The 19,901-nt window shown below is 34.1% G+C and overlaps 2 protein-coding genes across 3 annotated transcripts; one reads left to right on the forward strand and one right to left on the reverse strand.

Annotated features, from left to right (window-relative positions):
* Window positions 1-8,915: 8,915 nt before the first annotated feature.
* LOC131643192 (uncharacterized) lies at window positions 8,916-11,218 on the forward strand. The gene is made up of 2 exons (XM_058913345.1): window positions 8,916-9,252; window positions 10,012-11,218. Exon 2 carries the CDS (start codon window positions 10,168-10,170, stop codon window positions 10,951-10,953), a length of 786 nt encoding a protein of 261 aa, XP_058769328.1. The 5' UTR covers window positions 8,916-9,252; window positions 10,012-10,167; the 3' UTR covers window positions 10,954-11,218.
* Window positions 11,219-11,642: 424 nt separating this feature from the next.
* On the reverse strand, window positions 11,643-13,807 carry LOC131643191 (formin-like protein 3). Of its 2 annotated transcripts, none has more exons than XM_058913344.1 (6): window positions 13,411-13,807; window positions 13,245-13,336; window positions 12,935-13,177; window positions 12,447-12,834; window positions 12,259-12,340; window positions 11,643-12,019 (listed from the first exon to the last, which is right to left on the reverse strand). In XM_058913344.1, the coding sequence occupies exons 1-6, from the start codon at window positions 13,434-13,436 to the stop codon at window positions 11,828-11,830; spliced, it is 1,023 nt and encodes a 340-aa protein (XP_058769327.1). In that variant the 5' UTR covers window positions 13,437-13,807; the 3' UTR covers window positions 11,643-11,827. The 2 variants fall into 2 exon arrangements, with proteins under 2 accessions (XP_058769327.1, XP_058769326.1); XM_058913343.1 differs by having other exon boundaries at window positions 12,935-13,180; window positions 13,411-13,806.
* Between the last annotated feature and the right edge of the window lie 6,094 nt (window positions 13,808-19,901).

Genomic DNA, 19,901 nt, shown 5'->3' on the forward strand with positions numbered 1-19,901 from the left:
CCTATTTATAAGCATTGAGTGCTTAGAATTGAAGCTAAGAAGCAACTAGTTGCCTTTGTGGAATTCTTGCATTTTTTATATTAAAAAAGCTTTGAATTATTGACCAAGTCCTCTTGTCTTCAATGCATCTGCCTTGCTCTTCAATTCTCTGCAGAAAGATGAAGATTCCTTGGGTGAGTCATGCTTGGAAGTTAAGCTACCATTTATCCATCCATTTTCCTTTTAATTTTAATCTTAAAATAAGATAAAATCATGCAAAAAATGAATAAAAATGGTGTGGGCTTAGTCTTGGTCGTGGGAGGCCCATAACATCATGGAAATGATGTTTGAATGCTGAAAACTTGGCCCCATTTGGAAAAAATACATTTTTGAGCAATGTTGATTTCATGTATTTTCCCAAAATTTAGCCAACTTCATCAAGGTGTAAATCCTTCAATTTTTGTCATATGAAGGAGATCTTGCACTTTTTGGAAACCTCAAAGAGTCCTCTAACCAATGTCTTTGGTCTCATGTCAAAATGATTTTTGATGCTCCTTGTGTGTCCTTTTGAAAAAAGTGTCTTTTTGTTGACTTTGAAAATGACCTGTAATGTCTTTGATCATATTTTTCAAATGGTGAATCCAATGACCATGGGATCAATGGCATTTGAAAGATAATTGAATTTCCTTCAAGATGAGCTTTGGTTTGAATTTTTTGGATGAAGGATGAGAGAGTTATGATCAGTCAAAGTTGAGTTGACTTTTCAGGCAAAAACCCTAATTTTGAATCTTAGGGTTTTGTTGATTTTTGATCTTTTCTTGATGAATTATGATCATCCAATGATCAAATGATGAATCCTTTGACAAAATATGGACTTTGACAAAAAATTTCATTTTTGACTGTCTGTTGACTTTTTTGGTCAAACGGGTCGTCTGTTGACTGTTTGAGCTGCTGACGGTGCGTCTGAGTGAATTGAAGTTTGAAAATTTGTATGATGGTACTTTGAGATATATGGATGTGTATGAAATCCATTTGAGCTCTCAAAAACTTGTTGCTCCTGTAAAAACAAGAAAAACCCTGATTAGGGACTGTTTGTGTAGGAGACAGTTAAGCGTACCTGATTTTTGTGCAGTGCTGAGTTTCTGCTAATCGCGTGATATTCAGAAGACTTCTAGCACAAAGATCTTGGAATTTTGAATTGTGAAAGATTGATTTGATTGATGGTACAAAACACTGAGAATTGTACTGCCAGCAGTTTGGCTGTCAACTGACTGTTCAGGTATTGACGTAGCAGTTAGAGTGAAAAATCAACAGTCAAAGTTAATTTTATTTTTTTTTTGTTTTTGTTTTATGTTTTATGTGAAAAATGAAAGTTTATTTACATGACTTGTTAAAAAAACATAGACATAATAAATAACTAATATTTACGGTATGCGGGCAAAATTACCGATAATAACCCTGAAAATCATTTAATGCACAAAAATAGGAATATTTGACTGGCAGAAAACACACAAAATATTATCTTAGTAATTAAGCAATATTATGACAAATAGTACAACATTTAATACTGACAGTACAAATATTACATACTATATTGAACAGTACGACGAATAAACGGTACATTTAAGAAATAAGAAATACGGCAAATTTCAGAAATGACGGTTAATGACCCATGCTATGAACAATAACATGTAGATGATTGGGAGTGCAACCATTGCAGGTCCACACTCTTCAGGACTATGCAGGCAGAAGAAAGTCATGATCACCGTAGCAATGGTGATGACTGTAAGAAACAGTGTCTCTATCCACTTTGCCATTCTTGTCAGGGAAGAAGAGAAAATAGATATGAGGTAGGAATTTGAAAGGTGAGTTAGAATTTGATGTGAGATTTTTTTGAGAAAATGAGAGGTATTTATAGAATGGAAAGGAGGATAGAGACGTTGGGGAATGATGTGATTCCGTACAAAAGGAAAATTTGAGTGGAAGTAAGATTTGAAAGAAAGTGGAGATAGTGTTGGGAAAAAGAGAGATGTGATTTTTGAAAAAGAGATTTGAAAAGATTTTTGAAAATAATGGAATATAGTACAAAAATTAGTGGGAAACAAAAGATAATAATAATCTACTTGTTACCAGTACAGTCTGAGTTTCCTGATTCTGCGCCTGCAAAAAGATTTAACTCTGTACCAATTGCGTCAGTACTATTTATCTGTAAATAAATAAATAGCATGTGTGAAGTAATAAACAGTATTTGGCGTTTGCGTAAGAATAAATTCAACTGCAAGCCAAATTACTGTATAAGAAAAATTCTAAAAACTAAGTATTTTATATATCATGATCTTTGTTGAAATAAAAATCTATGATTATATGAGACTTTTAATTTTCAGATTGGAGTTTTCTTGAAAAATGATGCGGGCAAATTTTGGGGTATAACAGTTACCTTTTCAAAGACAATGAATGTTTCATATTGTTACTATAGTTATGTCTATGAACTCGATTGATATTGAACCGATTTGTTTAAGACTCGGCAGGGGAGTGGTTATCATGCACACCTTGTGCCACAAAATGAGTTACCACAAGAATAGTTGCAGGGACCGTATTGTATAACTAGCATAATTTGAAAAGGATCTTGAAGACTCCATTAGAAACTTTGGAAACTAGTATAAACCACTTGCATTAAACCTCAGATTTCACATAACACTTATCAGAAAAAATAACTCAACATAACATGATTATCTCTTGATAATTTTGACACTGACGGTAAGTTTCTAGTTATGGAAGGCACAACAGAAAAAACAACAAACTAAATTTTTCAGGATTGACCATTTCCAACAAAATCCTTACTATGAATCAGTAAACAAACAAAATCAAAACATGTCAATAGATTATGAACGTGAGTTTTATTCTGTTTTTTCATCACAATAGAATTTGGGTACTTGTCAATAAAATGCATATAACATCAATAGAGTGGAAGGTTGAAGAAGCTTGCAGTTCGTGTTCTGAAGGTTGAAGAAGCTTGAACAAAACCCTAAATATGGAGAAGAAGATTTTACCTTAAAACAGTGATGCCGGAGAAGAAAGGTAACGACCACGACGGCTGGAGACGGACAAAGGAGAGACGGATGGAGACGAGACGGACGGCGGCGAAGAGACGGATGGCGGCGACGAGACGGAGCGAGTAGACGGACGGAGTTGGTGAAGAGATGAATTGCTGGAGAAGAAGATAATGAACAGAAGCGTATCTGAAAGAATAAGCCCTCAATTTTATTAATTTTAATTATAACATGGGGTACCAAAGCGCTTTTTAAAAAGCGCTCTCTAAGCATGGGGTACCAGAGCGCTTTTAAAAAGCGCTCTCTAAGCATGGGGTACCAGAGCGTTTTTTAACAACCAAAGCGCTGTCGTAGCATGGGCTATAAGAGCGCTTTCAAAAGCGCTTTCACATGTCAGTCTATAAGAGCGCTTTTCAAAAGCGCTTTCGCAGGGTATGCACATTTTTTAGCGAAATTTTTTTAAAAGGCTATGAGAGCGCTTTCACTAAAAAGCGCTTTTATGTTTCCACCCTATCAGAGCGCTTTTCAAAAGCGCTTTCGTAGGGTATGCACTTTTTTTAGCGAATTTTTTTTTGAAAGGCTATGAGAGCGCTTTCACTATAAAGCGCTTTCGTAAGGGCGCTTTTAAAAATCATTTTTGGCGTAGTGAGGTGTGCAGGCGTCTCACCACACATGATCTAAAAAGTCAGAGACCCAAAATTTAAAATATAACAAATATTTACTATATAAATATTTTGTTAGATTTATTATATGAACCTTTGTTATAACCTTTCAAACTCTATCACTTATTTATATATTATGGATAAATTATATAAACTTTTTCTATATATAGACTCTAAGAACAAAAAGAATAGTCATTATTTTTCAAAATAATTTTAGATAATATTAAAGATAAATTTTATAACTCATTCATTTGTTAGACTCTAGGAACAAGAAGAATAGTCATTATTTTTCAAAAGAGAGAAGACCCATTTTGGTCCCTCACAAATAATACACGAGTCAAATTAGTCCTTCACAATAAAATAGACCCAATTTAATTCTTTATAAAATTTAACCGGATCATATAAGTCCTTCTGTTAATATTTTTTTCAAACCGATTTTTTCCTAGTTTTAAACCGTGACTGAATTGCCACGTTGGATTTTATTTTATTTTCATTTTTTAAATTTTTATTTTTAATTTCATTTTTAAACAATTATAAATTAATAATATAAAAAAGCCAAAATTGTTTCTTATAAGGAATTGAACTCATGCCCATGTTGTTAATCTTAAACAATTCTAAATTTAAAATAAAAAATACAAAATTTGTATCAATATGGTGTCGAACCTAAGTCTCTTCAGATTAAATGACAGTCAATTTAATAAAATAGAAATTGATTTGTATATTTGTAAATGATAGTCACTTTACTAACAATAGAAATTGATTTGTCTAGTTGTTATTGATAGTCACTTTACTAACCGTAGAAATTGATTTGTTTAGTTGTAAATGATAATCACTTTATTAACAATAGAAATTGATTTATCTAGTTGTAAATGATAGTTACTTTACTAACAATAGAAATTGATTTGTCTTGTTGTAAATAATAGTCAATTTACTAATAATAGAAATTGATTTTTCTAATTGTAAATGATAGTCACTTTATTAACGATAGAAATTGATTTGTCTAGTTGTAAAGTGAAAATCATTTAACTTGAAGGGACTTAGAATTGAGACCTCAAAGGTAAAAAATTATGTATAAAATTTGTTAATATTAGTAGAAATCATGAAAATTCTTTATTTAAAAATTACTTTATAAGAAATAATTTTGCCTTTTTTATATTATTCATCAATAACTATTTAAAAATGAAATTAAAAATAAAAATTAATTTAGTATTTAAAAAATAAAAAAAATCCAACGTGTCAGTTCAGTCACGGTTTAAAAGTATGAAAAGAACCGGTTTAGAAGTAGAAAAAAACCGATTTGAGAAAAATATTAGCAGAATGACTAATATGATCCGGTTAAATTTTGTAAGGGATTAAGTTGGGTCAATTTTTTTATAAGGGACTAATTTGACTTGTGTAATATTTGTACGGGACCAAAATGGGTCTTCACTCTTTTCAAAATAATTGTAGATAATATTAAAGATCAATTTTATAACTCATTCATTTGTTATTAAATTTTTATGATAAACTATTATATAGTATCATCTGTGACTTGATCTTTTCCACATAAAAAGACATATAATTTTTTAAAGATGTATTTTTGTTGAACTTTAATTATTTTAATTATATTTTTAATATTATTTACGATTTAAATAATTATTTTTTCAGTTTTTTGTTGTTGTTAGAGTTCAACATTAAAGATTAGACCCCATAACCTTACATTTATTCTCCTACCCCTCCAAAATACTCTCATATAAATTATTTATTTTTCATAATTTTTTACTTTTCTTCACTCTCGTTTTAAGTCTTTCGATCCACAAAAATTGCATTGTATTCCAGAACACTTCTCACCAGACTTTCGGTAGACACAATACGAATTGGAATTTAAATAGTAAGTCTTTCAATTTTAATATATAATCGGAACTCATGAAAAACTCTTCTGGTACATAACTGCATACCAGAACTCTTCCAACATGTGTTTCAGTTTGGTTGAAACACTCACCGAAACTCTTCTAACATGTGTTACAGTTTGAGTTTTTGCATGAGTTCCAAAACTCTTCCATCATGTGTTTCGATTTGAGTTTTCCTTAATTTTTATTTTTTATTATTTTGGCAGTGACGCGAACACGAGGCAAGGACGGTCAAATTTTAGATAATGGTTTAGGATATAGCACTACATTGAAGTTGGTATGTGAGGATGGGCATATTGGTGCATCTGCATCCCCACTTTCCAGGAGGGTCGTATGATACGTCTCTTCTAGTAAAGTACGAGCATCAAATTGCTCTCCATTTACAGGTTGGTGTGGTAAATAAACGATAGTCTCTTTTGGTATAAATATTTAATTTATAATTTTGTGTTTTATAATATGTATACCTTTTATTGTTTTCAAGAGAGAGGGTCGAAAAAAGAGCTGATGGTTATTGGACATGGTTTAATGCTTACAACAAGGATTCCTCATTGTCTCCCATGAGATATAGAGGCTTCGATGACTAGGTTTGGTCTATCTTCACTTGAGATGACCGGTTTGACGACCATAAACATAAACCTAGGATCAACATTTGTAGAGAGATGGCATTTAGAGATATCTTTATTTCACATTCCATTTGGTGAGATGACTATTCATTGGACGATGTCTCTTGTCTGCTTCACCTCCAAATTAAAAGCGTGTTCTAGACCCCCTACGAGAAGTCAATGAAGAAGTTATTGTTGAAATGATTGTTGATTACTTATGAGTGCCATATAGTGAGACAATAACCCATGTCCGTCGCTACATGGGTGTTTATTATAAGGGTGTGGATGCACGTGTTATTCACATGGCATCGAGCTGCTAGTAGGTGGAACTGTGTAACCTGAGCGTATATGCAATGACTCTGAATCCACAATTACCATCTGATGCAACATTAACTACATCTTCAACATATGACCTAAATGATTAGGAAATTAAAGAGTGAACTGATTCTTTGAAGTTGGTTGCTTATTTGATTATGAAAGCTTCTTGGAAGTCTGAGATGGTTAAGATTTCCTCTTTGAAGAATGAGATGCTTAATCAACATACTCATGATATGAAGGATCCATATAAACATCATATCCCATGGGTTTCTTCCCTTTCTTTTTCACTCACTCTTTGGTTTTTAATTTCTCAATTGGTGGACACATTGAAGTCGTTGTGATATAAGCAAGCTCACAAGCCTTGCTTTTTAATGCTCTTTTCTCAACAACAACATATAGTGACATAAACCTTTTCCACAATTCATCTATTGCATTACTCACATCCACCTATGATCATCATCTACTAAACCACACACATTACCATAAAATCGACTTGTCTGCGCGTGCTCAACTTCATAATTTTTGTTTTGAAAAGAAGCTCTAATGTTGTCCACTTGTAAGTGTTGTCCGTAACTAACACAATAGGAAAAAATTCAACAACTTAACTGAATCTCGATGGGTCCAAAAAATATCTTTCACAACTTCTGAGTCATCTCTTTTTCTACTCTAGTAAACATAACATGCGTCCTTAATAAGTTTAAATAAATATTGTATCTCACATCTAGGACCTCTAATCTCTTTTTGAAACATTCACTTATGCTTATATATTTGCATGATTCAAGTGACATTCTCCAAATATCGCTCTTGCAAGGAAAAATATGTGTCTAGGTATCTTTATCAAATCGACACCATGTTGCTTCTCATTTGTGCTCAACCTTACAAAGAAATGACCTTCTAATCTATCAGGTAAACCATGATTATGAAGTTCACATTTTACATTAACTTTCAATCCAGACCCATCATTCGCCGGAGTCGACCTGATTTCTAATGGACATACACATTTCTTGGTCACACTTTGCATTCCACTACCTGTATCCTTATATTTCCCACCTTTATCATAGCCAAATATGACTTTTTTACTTCTCCCCTTTTGCTTGTTTCGATATCTGAACGAATGATGATAACATTCACTTTATTTCTAATTTCAACCTCTTTAATCCACCTTATCGCATCTTCTTGTGTATCGAATCTTTGTGTGGTTAAGAATGCCTCAGAGTTATCAACTCATTAATATAAGTATACCTTTTTCATTCAGATTTTTCATGTGCCAATATTGGGCCCAACCATAATATGGTATCAAATGGCATTTCATTTGGCCCATTTTGCCCAAAATTTTCATTTATTGCCATACAATTGACTTTTATTTACAATTTCCTTCGTTTTCTTTGCTCCACTAGGATTTTGAAACCCTAAATTCTTCTCTCTCTCACCTTGCAAGATCCTACAAAAAATTATTCAACTACCGTCAATCGCAACACGATCGCCACAACAAACCCCACTGCTAAAGATCTCATTCAAGACCCTCAAAGCCTTTACTTTCTTCATCTCCGTGAAAGCCTCGTTGTCGTTCTCGTTGCTCCTCTGCTTTTTGTCTCCAACTACCAAAGTTGAAGTCGAGCCATAAAACAAGTGTTTTCTTCGAAAAACAAAACAAGTTTCATCCACCTGCCACATCGCCTCAAATTCTTCATTCCAGAGAGGCACAAAAACATAAATTTGGACAGTCATGCTGTGCGAGAAAAACTATAGAGCAAGTTATTTCATCTTCTTCAAATCTCTTCCACACAACAACAACTGGCTAACCTCTTTACAAACCCCTTATCCGACCTATTCACTAAATTTATATCTAAATCAGGACTTCTTTCCATTTATCCGCAACTTTAAGGAAACATTTAGATGTATTGTCTCTTATGTAATATAATTAGTTAACACAATTAATGGTATTAATGGTATTAGTTATAATTAACCATGTTTACCACACCTTTTAGTTGGATCTATTTGGGCATTCCAAGCATGTCATTCTCATGATGACATCCTGTAGAGCAACACGCTGGTGAACTAGTGGTACTGCCTACCATTTATTTAACAAGAAAAAAACAGATGTATAGAAATATTTTTCAAAAAAAACTTGTGATAAAAAATAAATCCGTAGTATAAAAACACACGTGATGTTTAATACACACCGTAGTTCTTTTTTAGTGATAATATTTTTTAAGAGCATTGATTGATATTCATCTTTGAAAAAAAAATCGATTCAATTTATACGTGCAGTATATAATTATTTTACATATAAATTCAATAACATTTTGTCACATTATTTGACATATAATGTATAAAATAATACCAACATTTTAAATTAGTGAAGACTGATGAAAGAATATTAATAATAGAACTCCGATGAAAACGCATAATTGACCGGCGTTTTCTACAACAAAAAGAAAATCCACTTTCGTTCTAAGCTTAACAGTTGTGTTGTTTGTTATATCACAAATTAAGCAATGCCAACCTCATTCATACCAAAGAATAACTAGCTTAACCGTCCCCAAAACGACGTCGTTTTCTCTCATTTTCCCCCTAATATAAATTACCGCAATCTTTTTCATGCAATTCCCATAGCTGAAGAAAAAGAGAGTGAGAGAGAGAAAAAAGCATGTTCTTTCCAGATTCGTCAAATTTTCTGATTCATCTCTAAATTTCAAACCTAATTCGCTTTCGATTGATTCTCGAATTCCACACTTCATGTTAGTTAACGGTATGATTTTTCTTCTTCTTGTAATGATCGTTTCTCGCTTCAAAATTTTCAAAATTTAGATTCTAGGTCTTGTATCTAGATCTTTGATTTTCCTATTTTGTTGTTTTTGATAGAAAAGGGAGAATATTATAATTGTAATGCAAATTAGGTTTTGTTAATCCGATTATTATAACTTCATGTATTGATCTCAGATTTTATTTGTTTTTTATTTTGGTATTTAAATTTTAATGGATAGTTATTATTTAGATTGGAGTTAGGTTAATGTGCTATTTAGAGTTTTTTTATTCATTTAGAATGTGTTAATGCAGTGATTCACAATAAACTATGTGAATGTTTGGTTCTACGGTGAGGAGAATTGATTCTGAGTGTATTGATTTTGTATAATTGATTCTGATTAAGTGAGTTGGATGTAAAAGTAATTTATGTTTGGATACATGTAAAAGCGAGTTGAATTACAAATTTAGAGTAAAAATTAGGTTTAAACTCAAAAGTTTCAAATAGAATCAATTCTGAAGACAAAATCAATTTTATTTTATACGAATCAAACACCTCCAAATCATTCCAGAAACAGTTCTACACCTTTAGAATTGCTTTTGCCTCTTCCAAAAGCTTAACCAAACATACACTATGTTTCTTTATGCTTCGATTGTCTGTTTTTCTTTTCGTATTCACATCTTAGAGGGGCATTGATTTTATTATTTTAAGAATTACATCTACACAACAAATTTAGATTTTCTTTTCTTTTTTTATTTTGTGTAGATTTTTATTGAGGTTGAAAGGGCTTGGTAAGCAACAGAGGAAGCTAACAGCTCGAGCTCAGCTTAATGGGAAGGTTATTCTTTTGTGTGACAATGGCTTATATACAGATATTGCTGTGATTTCTGCCTTTGCATTGTAAACTTTTCATCTTTAAAGATGTGGAATTTCGCATCACATGCCCTTACAAGCATTAGAATGAAAAGAAGCTCCACAGAGCCAATCCTAAGCTGTGCAGAATGCTCGGATGATGAGGTCTGCTCTAATGCTAGCAAAGATGAAGGGCTGGAATGCCCAATATGCTGGGAGTCCTTCAATATAGTTGAGAATGTGCCTTATGTCTTATGGTGTGGACACACCCTCTGTAAAAATTGCGTCCTAGGACTTCAGTGGGCTGTAATGAAATTTCCTACCCAACAAATCAAGATTCCGTTCTTCGTTACTTGTCCATGGTGCCACTTATTATCATTCCGGTTCATCTACAAGGGGAATCTGAAATTTCCTCGCAAAAATTTCTTCCTTCTTTGGATGGTTGAGAGCCTGAATGGTGATAGGCATAAGGCAGTTTCTGGTTCTGTGGACAGCCAACCAATTTGGTCTCCTAAGTTCAACCCTTTGGGAAGTCAAGGTACTAGTTGTAACCTTAGAAGGCCCTCAAGTAGTCATTGTTCTGGACAATTGGGATCTAATAACGCAGGCCGTGCCAGTGATGGAGAGAGACACTATTTTTCCCTTCATAAATCTCTGGATTTCTTCCTTCACTTTACATCCAAGTTCCCATTGGTCATCATTTTGCTTCTGATAGCCTTTTTTGTAATTCCTTGCAGTGTTGTCATTTTAATCGTTTACTTCCTACTCACTATTGTTTTTGCCATCCCATCGTTCCTCGTATTGTACTTTGCATACCCAACGATCCAAAGATTGATTAGAGAAATAACATCATAAGATGTAGCCTTGGTTCTACAGTCAGTTGTGGCATGTTTATCAAACTTCAACAAATTCACTATATACTTTTGGATTGAATGTTCTACCATGTGGTGGTGGTGGTTTCTTTGTTATTTTTAGGTTTTTGTATTTTATAGGATTTATTTTCTTCTGTAGTTTTTTGTGCTACCTTCATATCTACTTTAAGATTATTGTCAGTTGTAATTTTGTTTTCTTCCTAAAGCCGAGTTTAACTATTGTACAAAGAAGCCTTTACATGCTTAAATTTTATGTGCAAAATTTCCAACAGTTATGCGAATACTTGTAGAAATGGGATAGAATAGAAGATATTTCTTTCATAGTTCTCTTTATCTTATTATTTCTTAATCTTTAAAAATAAGAAGTGTTATTTCTTTGGAATCCAATTCTTGGACTTAACAATTTGTCCGACTTGTCGGATCTCTGAGTAGTACAATATTCATGGATGTGGAGGTAGCATTGATGGTGAATTTGTCAACTTTTACGAGGATAGACCCTATTGCGGAGATTGACCTCGCTGGAAGTAGTGCATTGTTCATGGATATGGAGGTAGCATATATGGTGAATTAACTTATGAGGATAGACCCTATTCGATCAACTGCGAAAGTCATGCGTTGGTTCAGTTCTTAGTGTGGTACCAAAACTAAATCTTAAAACATGAAAACTGTAACTGATTTACACAAGTAGCAGCTCATGCATTTGTTGAATGAAAACTGTAACTGATTTACACAAGTAGCAGCTCATGCATTTGTTGAAGCTTACAGTTTTGTTTTTCAAATTTTATAACATCATGTATAGTTTTACTCTAAATGATGATGACTAAAAGATATGGATCACTTTGATGTTATTGACAATTTCAAAAGCAGAAATAACTCCTTGGCAGTTTGCCTGTTGTTCGAATAGCACCTGCCTTCCCTTTTGCCTGTTGCTCTTCATTCTTTCGGTTTTCATCAGCCATGGCTCTCGCTCCGTTTGCAACTAGATTTACGTACTTCATCTTATTATGAAATTTCTCCAAAACTTTAAACCTTCTCCGCTCAAGTTCACTCTGCAATTTAGAAATTCGCGATTAGTCTTTCCATTAAGGTTCAATTATCATCTTCCGTGACATTTCTTATCTTTCCATTGTAATTGTTTTTATCATTACACGTTATTTATTCTGAAAAGGCAATGTAAAAGACTCAAATTTTGCCAAAACCTAAGACATTATCTGATATTAACTAAGGAAGAATTTGATGATCTGTTTAAAATACAATCTATAAAGTCTAATAAGAGTCTGAGTGAAACCTCATGTTTAATTAGCTTTCGTTTGGCTTTCATCCTCTTCCTGTCTTGCCATGAATCTATCATCTCTTTCTGCTTCTCATACCTGACAATGTTTTTCATTATTATATAAACTACGCATAATGCATGAGTCAAGGGATGATAGCATTTATTCAATGGTAGAAATTCAATGTAATCTTGTTTTCAAGTACCTTTGTCTGATCTTGTTCAGCTCGGTTCTCTCCCATTTATCTGCATTTGTCTCCTGAAAGTTTGCGCCTGTTGTAGTCTGTCTTAGAGGGCTAGGTTCCCTTGAAGTCTTCTGAATTGGTGGTGGTGGTGGTGGTGGTGGTGGTGGTGGTGGAGGAGGAGGAGGTGGAGGTGGAGGTGGAGGAGGAGGAGGAGGAGGAGGAGGAGGAGGAGGAGGAGTAGGAGTAGGAGTAGGAGCTTTTGGTGTTGGGATATCAGGTTTTTTATCAGTTAAAGTTGAAGCCTTTTTCATTGATGGTGCAGGCGCATTGGCCTTTTCTGGCTTCTTTTCTTCTGAAACCGAGGATGTCGACACCTTGTCACCCTGATCATCTTTATATCTAAATGAACCTAAAAATGATGGAGACAAAGTTTAATAAACTTGTTTGTTTTTTTTCCCTCTGGCAGTGGTAATTATTAGTTATGTAGAGTGCCATGTGCTCATTTTTACCTGATAATCTCTTGGAAGCACTAGCAAGTAAGGACTTTGAAGATTTTGAGCTGCCCAGCTTACTTTTTGTCTTGGCCAACGAGGTCTCGGGCGTCTCACTCGTCTTCTCAGAGGCCTCTTGCAAATTAATCGAGAATGCAGCAGCAGCTACTGCTGCAGCATGCTCTATTTCGAAAGAGTCAAAATCATGACTTCTTTTCATTGGAAGCTGTTTCAGAAACCAATTCTGACCCCTTTTCTTCTCTGCTGAAAATGGTTAACACGGTTTATGAGAAATGAAGGTAAGAGAAAAAAAGATAAGACACATTACCTTTGAAAGATTGTGTTTTCTGTATAGGTATTTTCTGATCCCTTGTGGCACCAAGATCACCTTTCTTCTCATTCGTACCAGTAGATTCCCCCCTAACAAAATTGTCCATGTAAAGCATGTTTATCATACAACAAGATGTCTAGGAAGAAAAGTCAGAACAACTAACCTCATTTGATTCCATAAATTCTCCATTCTTCTGCACGAATTTTATCCTCGGGTTTCCCTTATATCACTATTATGTTTTATCATCATCAATTATCTTCTTTCACGTGCTTATTTGAAATAGAAGAAACCTTGGAAAGGAAACTTTCTCTGGGTTGAATATTTATGGGGCCATCATTTGGAGGAGAACAAGCAAGGTTAAATATACTTTGCATATGGTAACTGGTTTGGAACTCAAGTGCCTTTTGGAGAAAGATAGGTATTCTTTTCTTTGTTGCGGACTTAGCTTTCAATATATAGTATAATATATCTTAGCTGATGATCTTCTCGACCAAAATTTTTAATCTATTATTTTTTATGGTGAAGAATTGAAGAATCACTAGTTGAGTGCTCTGTCAAAACAACATGGAATAAGGATGGAAAAAAAGCCATCTATCCCCATTATGAAACTAACCTCTTTTAATTGTAGCTAGTACTAGATAATCATTTGAGTTTTTATATGATATTTTATTTAAGGTTTAATATTTTTTCGTCTCCTATTTTGTATGCAGGATTTGTTTTGGTCTCGTAATTTTAAAATGATAATTTATGTTTCTCAACTATTCAAAATGTATCAAATTTGTCATAATTTGTTAGTCAAAGTCAATGGTTGAGACTATGTGGCAATGATGTGGAATATTTTATCGATATGTGTCATTATTTATGCCACTGCGTATGCCATATGGCTAATCAGCGATGAAAAAACGCACAAAAAATTTGTCATTAAAGGTGAAAAAGATGAAGTACGTTAGAAATAACATTTTAAAAACATTTATTTTCTCTCTCTCTCTCTCTCTCTCTCTCTCTCTCTCTCTCTCTCTCTCTCTCTCTCTCACATCAAGTTTCTAACTACAACAATAAAAATCTCATATCCACAATTGGTGCTCCCTTCCCAAGAAGTTTTTGGCCATAATAGAAAAATTCATATCTAAAATTTGATTCCTTTTAAGCTCCATTTGTTTCGTTTTGATTACGTAATGCTCAACATCTAATTTCATTTCATATATGTGTTTGATTTAAGAACCAGACTGAAGACAAACCAAACGAAGTTGAAGACGAATCAGAACGAACGAAAAAAAGATGAAGACACTTCTAAAAACCAAGAACCGACAAAACTCATAACAAACTAGACACCTCTGCGAACGAATCTGGACAAAGATGATGGTGTGCGACGAGAATGAAACTAGACGATTTATGATGGTTTTAGCATAATAAAACATGAATCGATGGAGTTCCATGAACCCTAATTTTGAATCCTTCCTCTTGTCGTATGTGTTACGGGTCATTGACAAGGCCCAAGAAAAAAGGTCCATTGTTATAGCGGGAGTAGTAAAGTGCATGGAACAAGTATAACTTTTCTCCCTGGAAACAAACAATTACATCCATTAAACCTTTATTGATCGCCATGTCAATCTGATGGATGACCACAATCCTCGCTCATTCCACGCTTTTCGCTGTTAACCGTTTCTCCTATTTAAAAGTAAAGATGTGTCATTTCACATAAATTCAAATCCACTCTCATTTGCATATCTCTTTCACTTTTTTAATGACTTCGACGTTAGAGTGCTAATTTTGTAGGCCAACCTCTTCTCCATTGCATCAGAAGCTCAGACCCACTGCATCAAGGTCTGTTTCATTATTCACTAATCAATTATGGTTCCACCATGAAAAAGTAGCGTCGTCTGGGGAATCGAAACTTGATTCCCCCGCATTTTGACGTTTAATATCTTCTCCGTTAGAAGTTCATATCTCCTTCGATTAAGTTCAGGTCTCTTTTATTAGATGTTTCGATCTTTTACGTTAGAATTTCATATCTTTGTTCCTTGATCACTTTTCCTGAATCTCAACTTCCTTTCCACCAAATCCTTCCTTAAATCCATCAACTATGGTAGAATCCAAAGTCACTCGCTCTACCATTCAATAACAGGTTATAGTCACTGCTACTGAAGCTTCCAAAGATCCACTTCCTCTTCCTTAAATAGTGGACGGTCCAGTCTTGGTAGCATCTCCGTCCAATCCCTCACAACAATATCATGGTCAACCAAGAGTCCGCAAAAGAGTATTCCATAATCTTCTTTTTTCTGATCCACACAACAATTTCATCAAGGCGAGCCTTCATACGGACCTCCACCACTATCTACGATTCCTGAACAAGAAGCTTTCCCCTACCTTTAGCTATTACAATCTAGCCCCGGAGAGAAAGAGACTACTGATCTTCTGTACAATATCTAAAGTATGGTGCAACAGTAGAATTTAAAATTCACGACTGTAGACTATTTAGAATTAAAGAGAGTCTAAAAAAAATTAATCTAAATAACATCATTGTTTAAGAAGCATCCCCCTGAATAAATGAAGTCGCCAATCTTGATCAGACCTTCAGAGGCAACAACGCAAAGAGAAGCTCCAAGGTCCCCAAGTTGCCTCCACCACCAAAGATATCGTACTCCTTCCCCTGACCTTGAAGGGGGAAAGATAGCCACACTCCCCGGAAGGCCCTCTCTGACCCCGGAGTGGAAGAGAAATCCCATGTATGCTCATATCCTCGATAGTTGAATTTCGAGGTTGCTAGAGAAAAATTCAAAGCTCCAACGTTATGATTGGACTACAGATTCAAATGCACACATCGAGCACCTAGACGGCCGATTGGACTACTACCACGCCTTGTGGGTTGTTAAATGAAAACTCTTTGCATTAACTTTGACGTGACTAGTAATGGCTTAGTTTAAAACTATCCCCAATGGGAGCATAGACTCTTGGAAAGATCTCTCTAAATCTTTAACTCCCTACTTCACCATTCAAAAGAGGCAACCGACAATAATGATTGTGCTTAGTGGGATCACTAAAGGGAAAAAGGAAACATTTCACTGTTAAATCGACCACTTTACCAAAGTGGAAGAGGTTGTGATGGGCTCAGGAGATAGGTTAAAATATCGTATTTTTGAAAGGTGTTTGAGTTCAAGTTGCATGTTTTGAAAGAAGATAGGTCTGAATGAAGCCCATATCCTAAAATACTTATTGAGCAGAGCACAACCTTACATCAACTATGAGAAAAAACTATTTGCCATGGGAGTTAACCGGGGAGAGGTAAACACCAAACCCAACTGGGCACCAAAGAGAGACGCTAGTCGATATAAAGAAGAATGAGATCGCGACCCTCAATCCAGATTTTACGCTTGCACTCCCCTGGATACTTCAAGGGAGAATTTTTAGAAGGAATGCTTAAATACATAATTCAAGGAAGTCATGATCAAAAACATGTATCAAATTAGGGAATCTTCCTAGACAGATAAGTATAAGTACTGTTGGTTCCACAAAATCACAACCATGACACAAACGATTGCATCCAATTGAAAGAGCAATAAAAAAGAGAAGGTTGGCTGAGTACACCAGAGATAACAAAAGAGGTCGGGAAAGTTCATCAAAGAAGAAGCGTTCCCCCTAGAGGGAATAATCTCCAAAGAAAATTGTTGAAGCTGTTGCCAGAACCAAAGGGATGGATACCATCATTGAAGAAGGAGAAGGACATAAAGGGAAGCGTCATTACATCGATTCCAACAATGTTTGCACCCCAAGAGAAAAGAATCCCTTCAAAGGGACGAAGAAGAGGAAAATAGTTGAGCTGATGGTTGTCAATAAGAAAGAGGGAGGCACTTCATCTAGGGCGCCGAAGAGACCGATCAGTGGATTCTATGATAGCAAGAAAATATGGAGGATCCCAAATGAGATCTTTCTTTTGGTGATAACGGTCATGATCACTAACTTTGACGTTTTCTGAGTGCTTATCAATGGTGGCACTCAAGGCCAGCTCTTGCTCGTACATCTAGAGCATTTGCATAGGGCCTCCAATCATAAGGGCCTCCAAATTCAATTAATTTTTATTTAGAGAATAGATTCTTTAAACTTGTAGAATAAAAAATTTAAACTAATTTGTAGGTTTTGGAAAGTGGCCAAACAAGCATTCTCAAATAAGCACAAGACAATAAAAACTGAATATTTGTGAACGATAATTTCTTTATTTATATAACTTACTTTGCCTTAAGTAAATACTACATGCCCTATGTGGGACTGAATATTTCTGTTCTTTATTCTTATATTTGATAATCAAAACAAATTTTTTAAAATAAGAGATTCTAATAAATATATCTACATGCAAATGCAATAGAACAATTATATTCAATCCAATACAACTGATTCCAAGAAGCACATATTTATGGACATGTTTTATTATACATTCTATACTTTATACTATATAATAAACACATATTGAAAATTTTATAACTTATTGGATTTTAAACTTATTAGAAAAACTCAATTCAAACAAGTCAGAGGGGACATTAAGTTCTGCCATGCTAGCATAAGTAAGAGACTTAGTATCTCCTTTCTAAATTTTATATATATTAAAATGGTTATATAATTTTTATCAGGGAAATGCTAACGAGTGTCCCAGGGGCACTGGTTAAGAGTCTAAAAAAGGAATATTTTGTTAAGTACACTTGTATTTAATACATTAAAAATAGAAATAATTGACTTCTTTTAATGACCAAAAATGTATGTTTCATTAAAAAAAAGTGTATTCAATGCATTGAAAATTGAATTGATTAATTTATTTAGATAATATTTTCTTTATATGGAAATCTTAAAGAGTGCCCCCGGGGCACTCGTTAGCATGACCCTTTTTATTATTATTAAACAAAATTATAAATTATTGAATAAACAAATAAAAAAATTATAAATTACTTAGTTTCATATAAATGAAAAGGATTACAAATATATGTAGTAATTCTATTAAAAAATCAATTAAAACAAAAGAAAAACTAAAAGTTAATAAACTATCATAGTTTTGTAAATCAACAATAATAGTTTTCTTCAAGTCTTCGAAGAATAAAAAATTATTATTATTTTTCAAATTATAAAAAAGATTGATGTTAGCACATCATATGATCGATTGAAATTCCATGATCACTCAAAATAAAAAATTATTCAACTTCACGTCAAAAATAAAAAAATGTAAGATTAGTTTCGAGTATAAAGTGAAGGAGATTGAGCAAGAGTAAGAGGGAAAAGACCACTCCATATAAAAGTTTCATTATTGATATATTATAATACTCCTAAAAAAGAATAAAAATCAAAAGTTTGAGATATTGAAATGTGATTTTCGATGGCAACAATGAATTGGATCAACTCCTTTTATTTTCTTCTCTATTTCATTTTATTTTATTATTTTTTATGTTGAATTTTTTGTGTCATCCTAGACTAGTGAGATCTATGTGTTTTGTGCAACATAACACACAACGGCGTATGTATGTGTGATTCATTCTCTATGTGTTTTTGTTCTCTCTTCATTTGATTTGAGGGTCCAAACTATTCTTGGTTCTTCTTTCTCTTTGCACACGTCGAAGGAAACAAAAAGGAAAAAATAATAATGAAAATGGAAGGGAAACACACGCGAGAGTTTTCATATTTTTTTATCTAAATTTTAAAAATAGAACAGGGCCTCCAAACTATTTAGGACGACCCTGGTGGCAGTTCTTGTGACATCATGTACTTGGATCTTTTAGCTAAAAAGGACTGAAGAAAGAGAAGTTGTGACCCTACGAATGATCATACCTACAAGCCTTTAAATACACAATAACATGTCCTTGGAGGTACATTGAGTTGATGGTCACATTGGGGAATGGACGAGATACCAGGACAATCGATTCTCAATTTCTGGCAGTCATTTGTAAAACATCTTAGGAAGACCCTTCGTAGAAACCTTGAATGTAGTGGCATCCCCATTTCACCTTAATCTGAAATACCACAACGTCAACCACGAACTGGTGACAACAAGCGTCAACCTATCTAGAGCGAAAAGGATCTACAAGGCTCTGCTGCAAGACCAGAAGGAAGGCAAAGGCAAAGTTATGAAGAATAAGTAACTTCCTTGGATAGGAAATTGTGAGACATGGATATTCGGCCCCATGCACGTAAGGTGGATTATCTGGATCAGGTATGTCCTAAAAGCCAATTAAAGTGAAGTTAAAGCGAGTAGTCACATCGCATAATTCAATTTATTAATAATTGATTTTATGACCTCACAAGTGTGTAATATTTGAGGAAGACCTTGATGTATTTTGCTCCTGTGTTGATTTCTTAATTTAGGAGCTTCATCCTTCTTCGTTCTGGTCGGCTTCAGAACGATAACACGAGTTCTTCTTGATATGACTTCTTGGATGGTGTTTCTTTATGGTGAAGCGTTGTGGAGGCTCTCTTCGAGGCATGATAACCTATCTTCTATTGCACGCGAGTTCTATTGTGTGTCAAAAAAATTGTACATGTTATTCAACAGCCCGTTAGCTCATTTTAGTGTAAGGTTTTCTTGCAGTAATTAAAAACCAGACAAGACTTTTGGTTGTGGAGCAGGAGGTGGAATCTAAGGTCTAATCGGAGTCAATTTGACATATCCAATTATTTGAG

The sequence above is a fragment of the Vicia villosa genome, unplaced genomic scaffold, assembly GCF_029867415.1.
Source record: "Vicia villosa cultivar HV-30 ecotype Madison, WI unplaced genomic scaffold, Vvil1.0 scaffold8, whole genome shotgun sequence".
In the NCBI taxonomy this organism is placed as follows: Eukaryota; Viridiplantae; Streptophyta; class Magnoliopsida; order Fabales; family Fabaceae; genus Vicia; species Vicia villosa.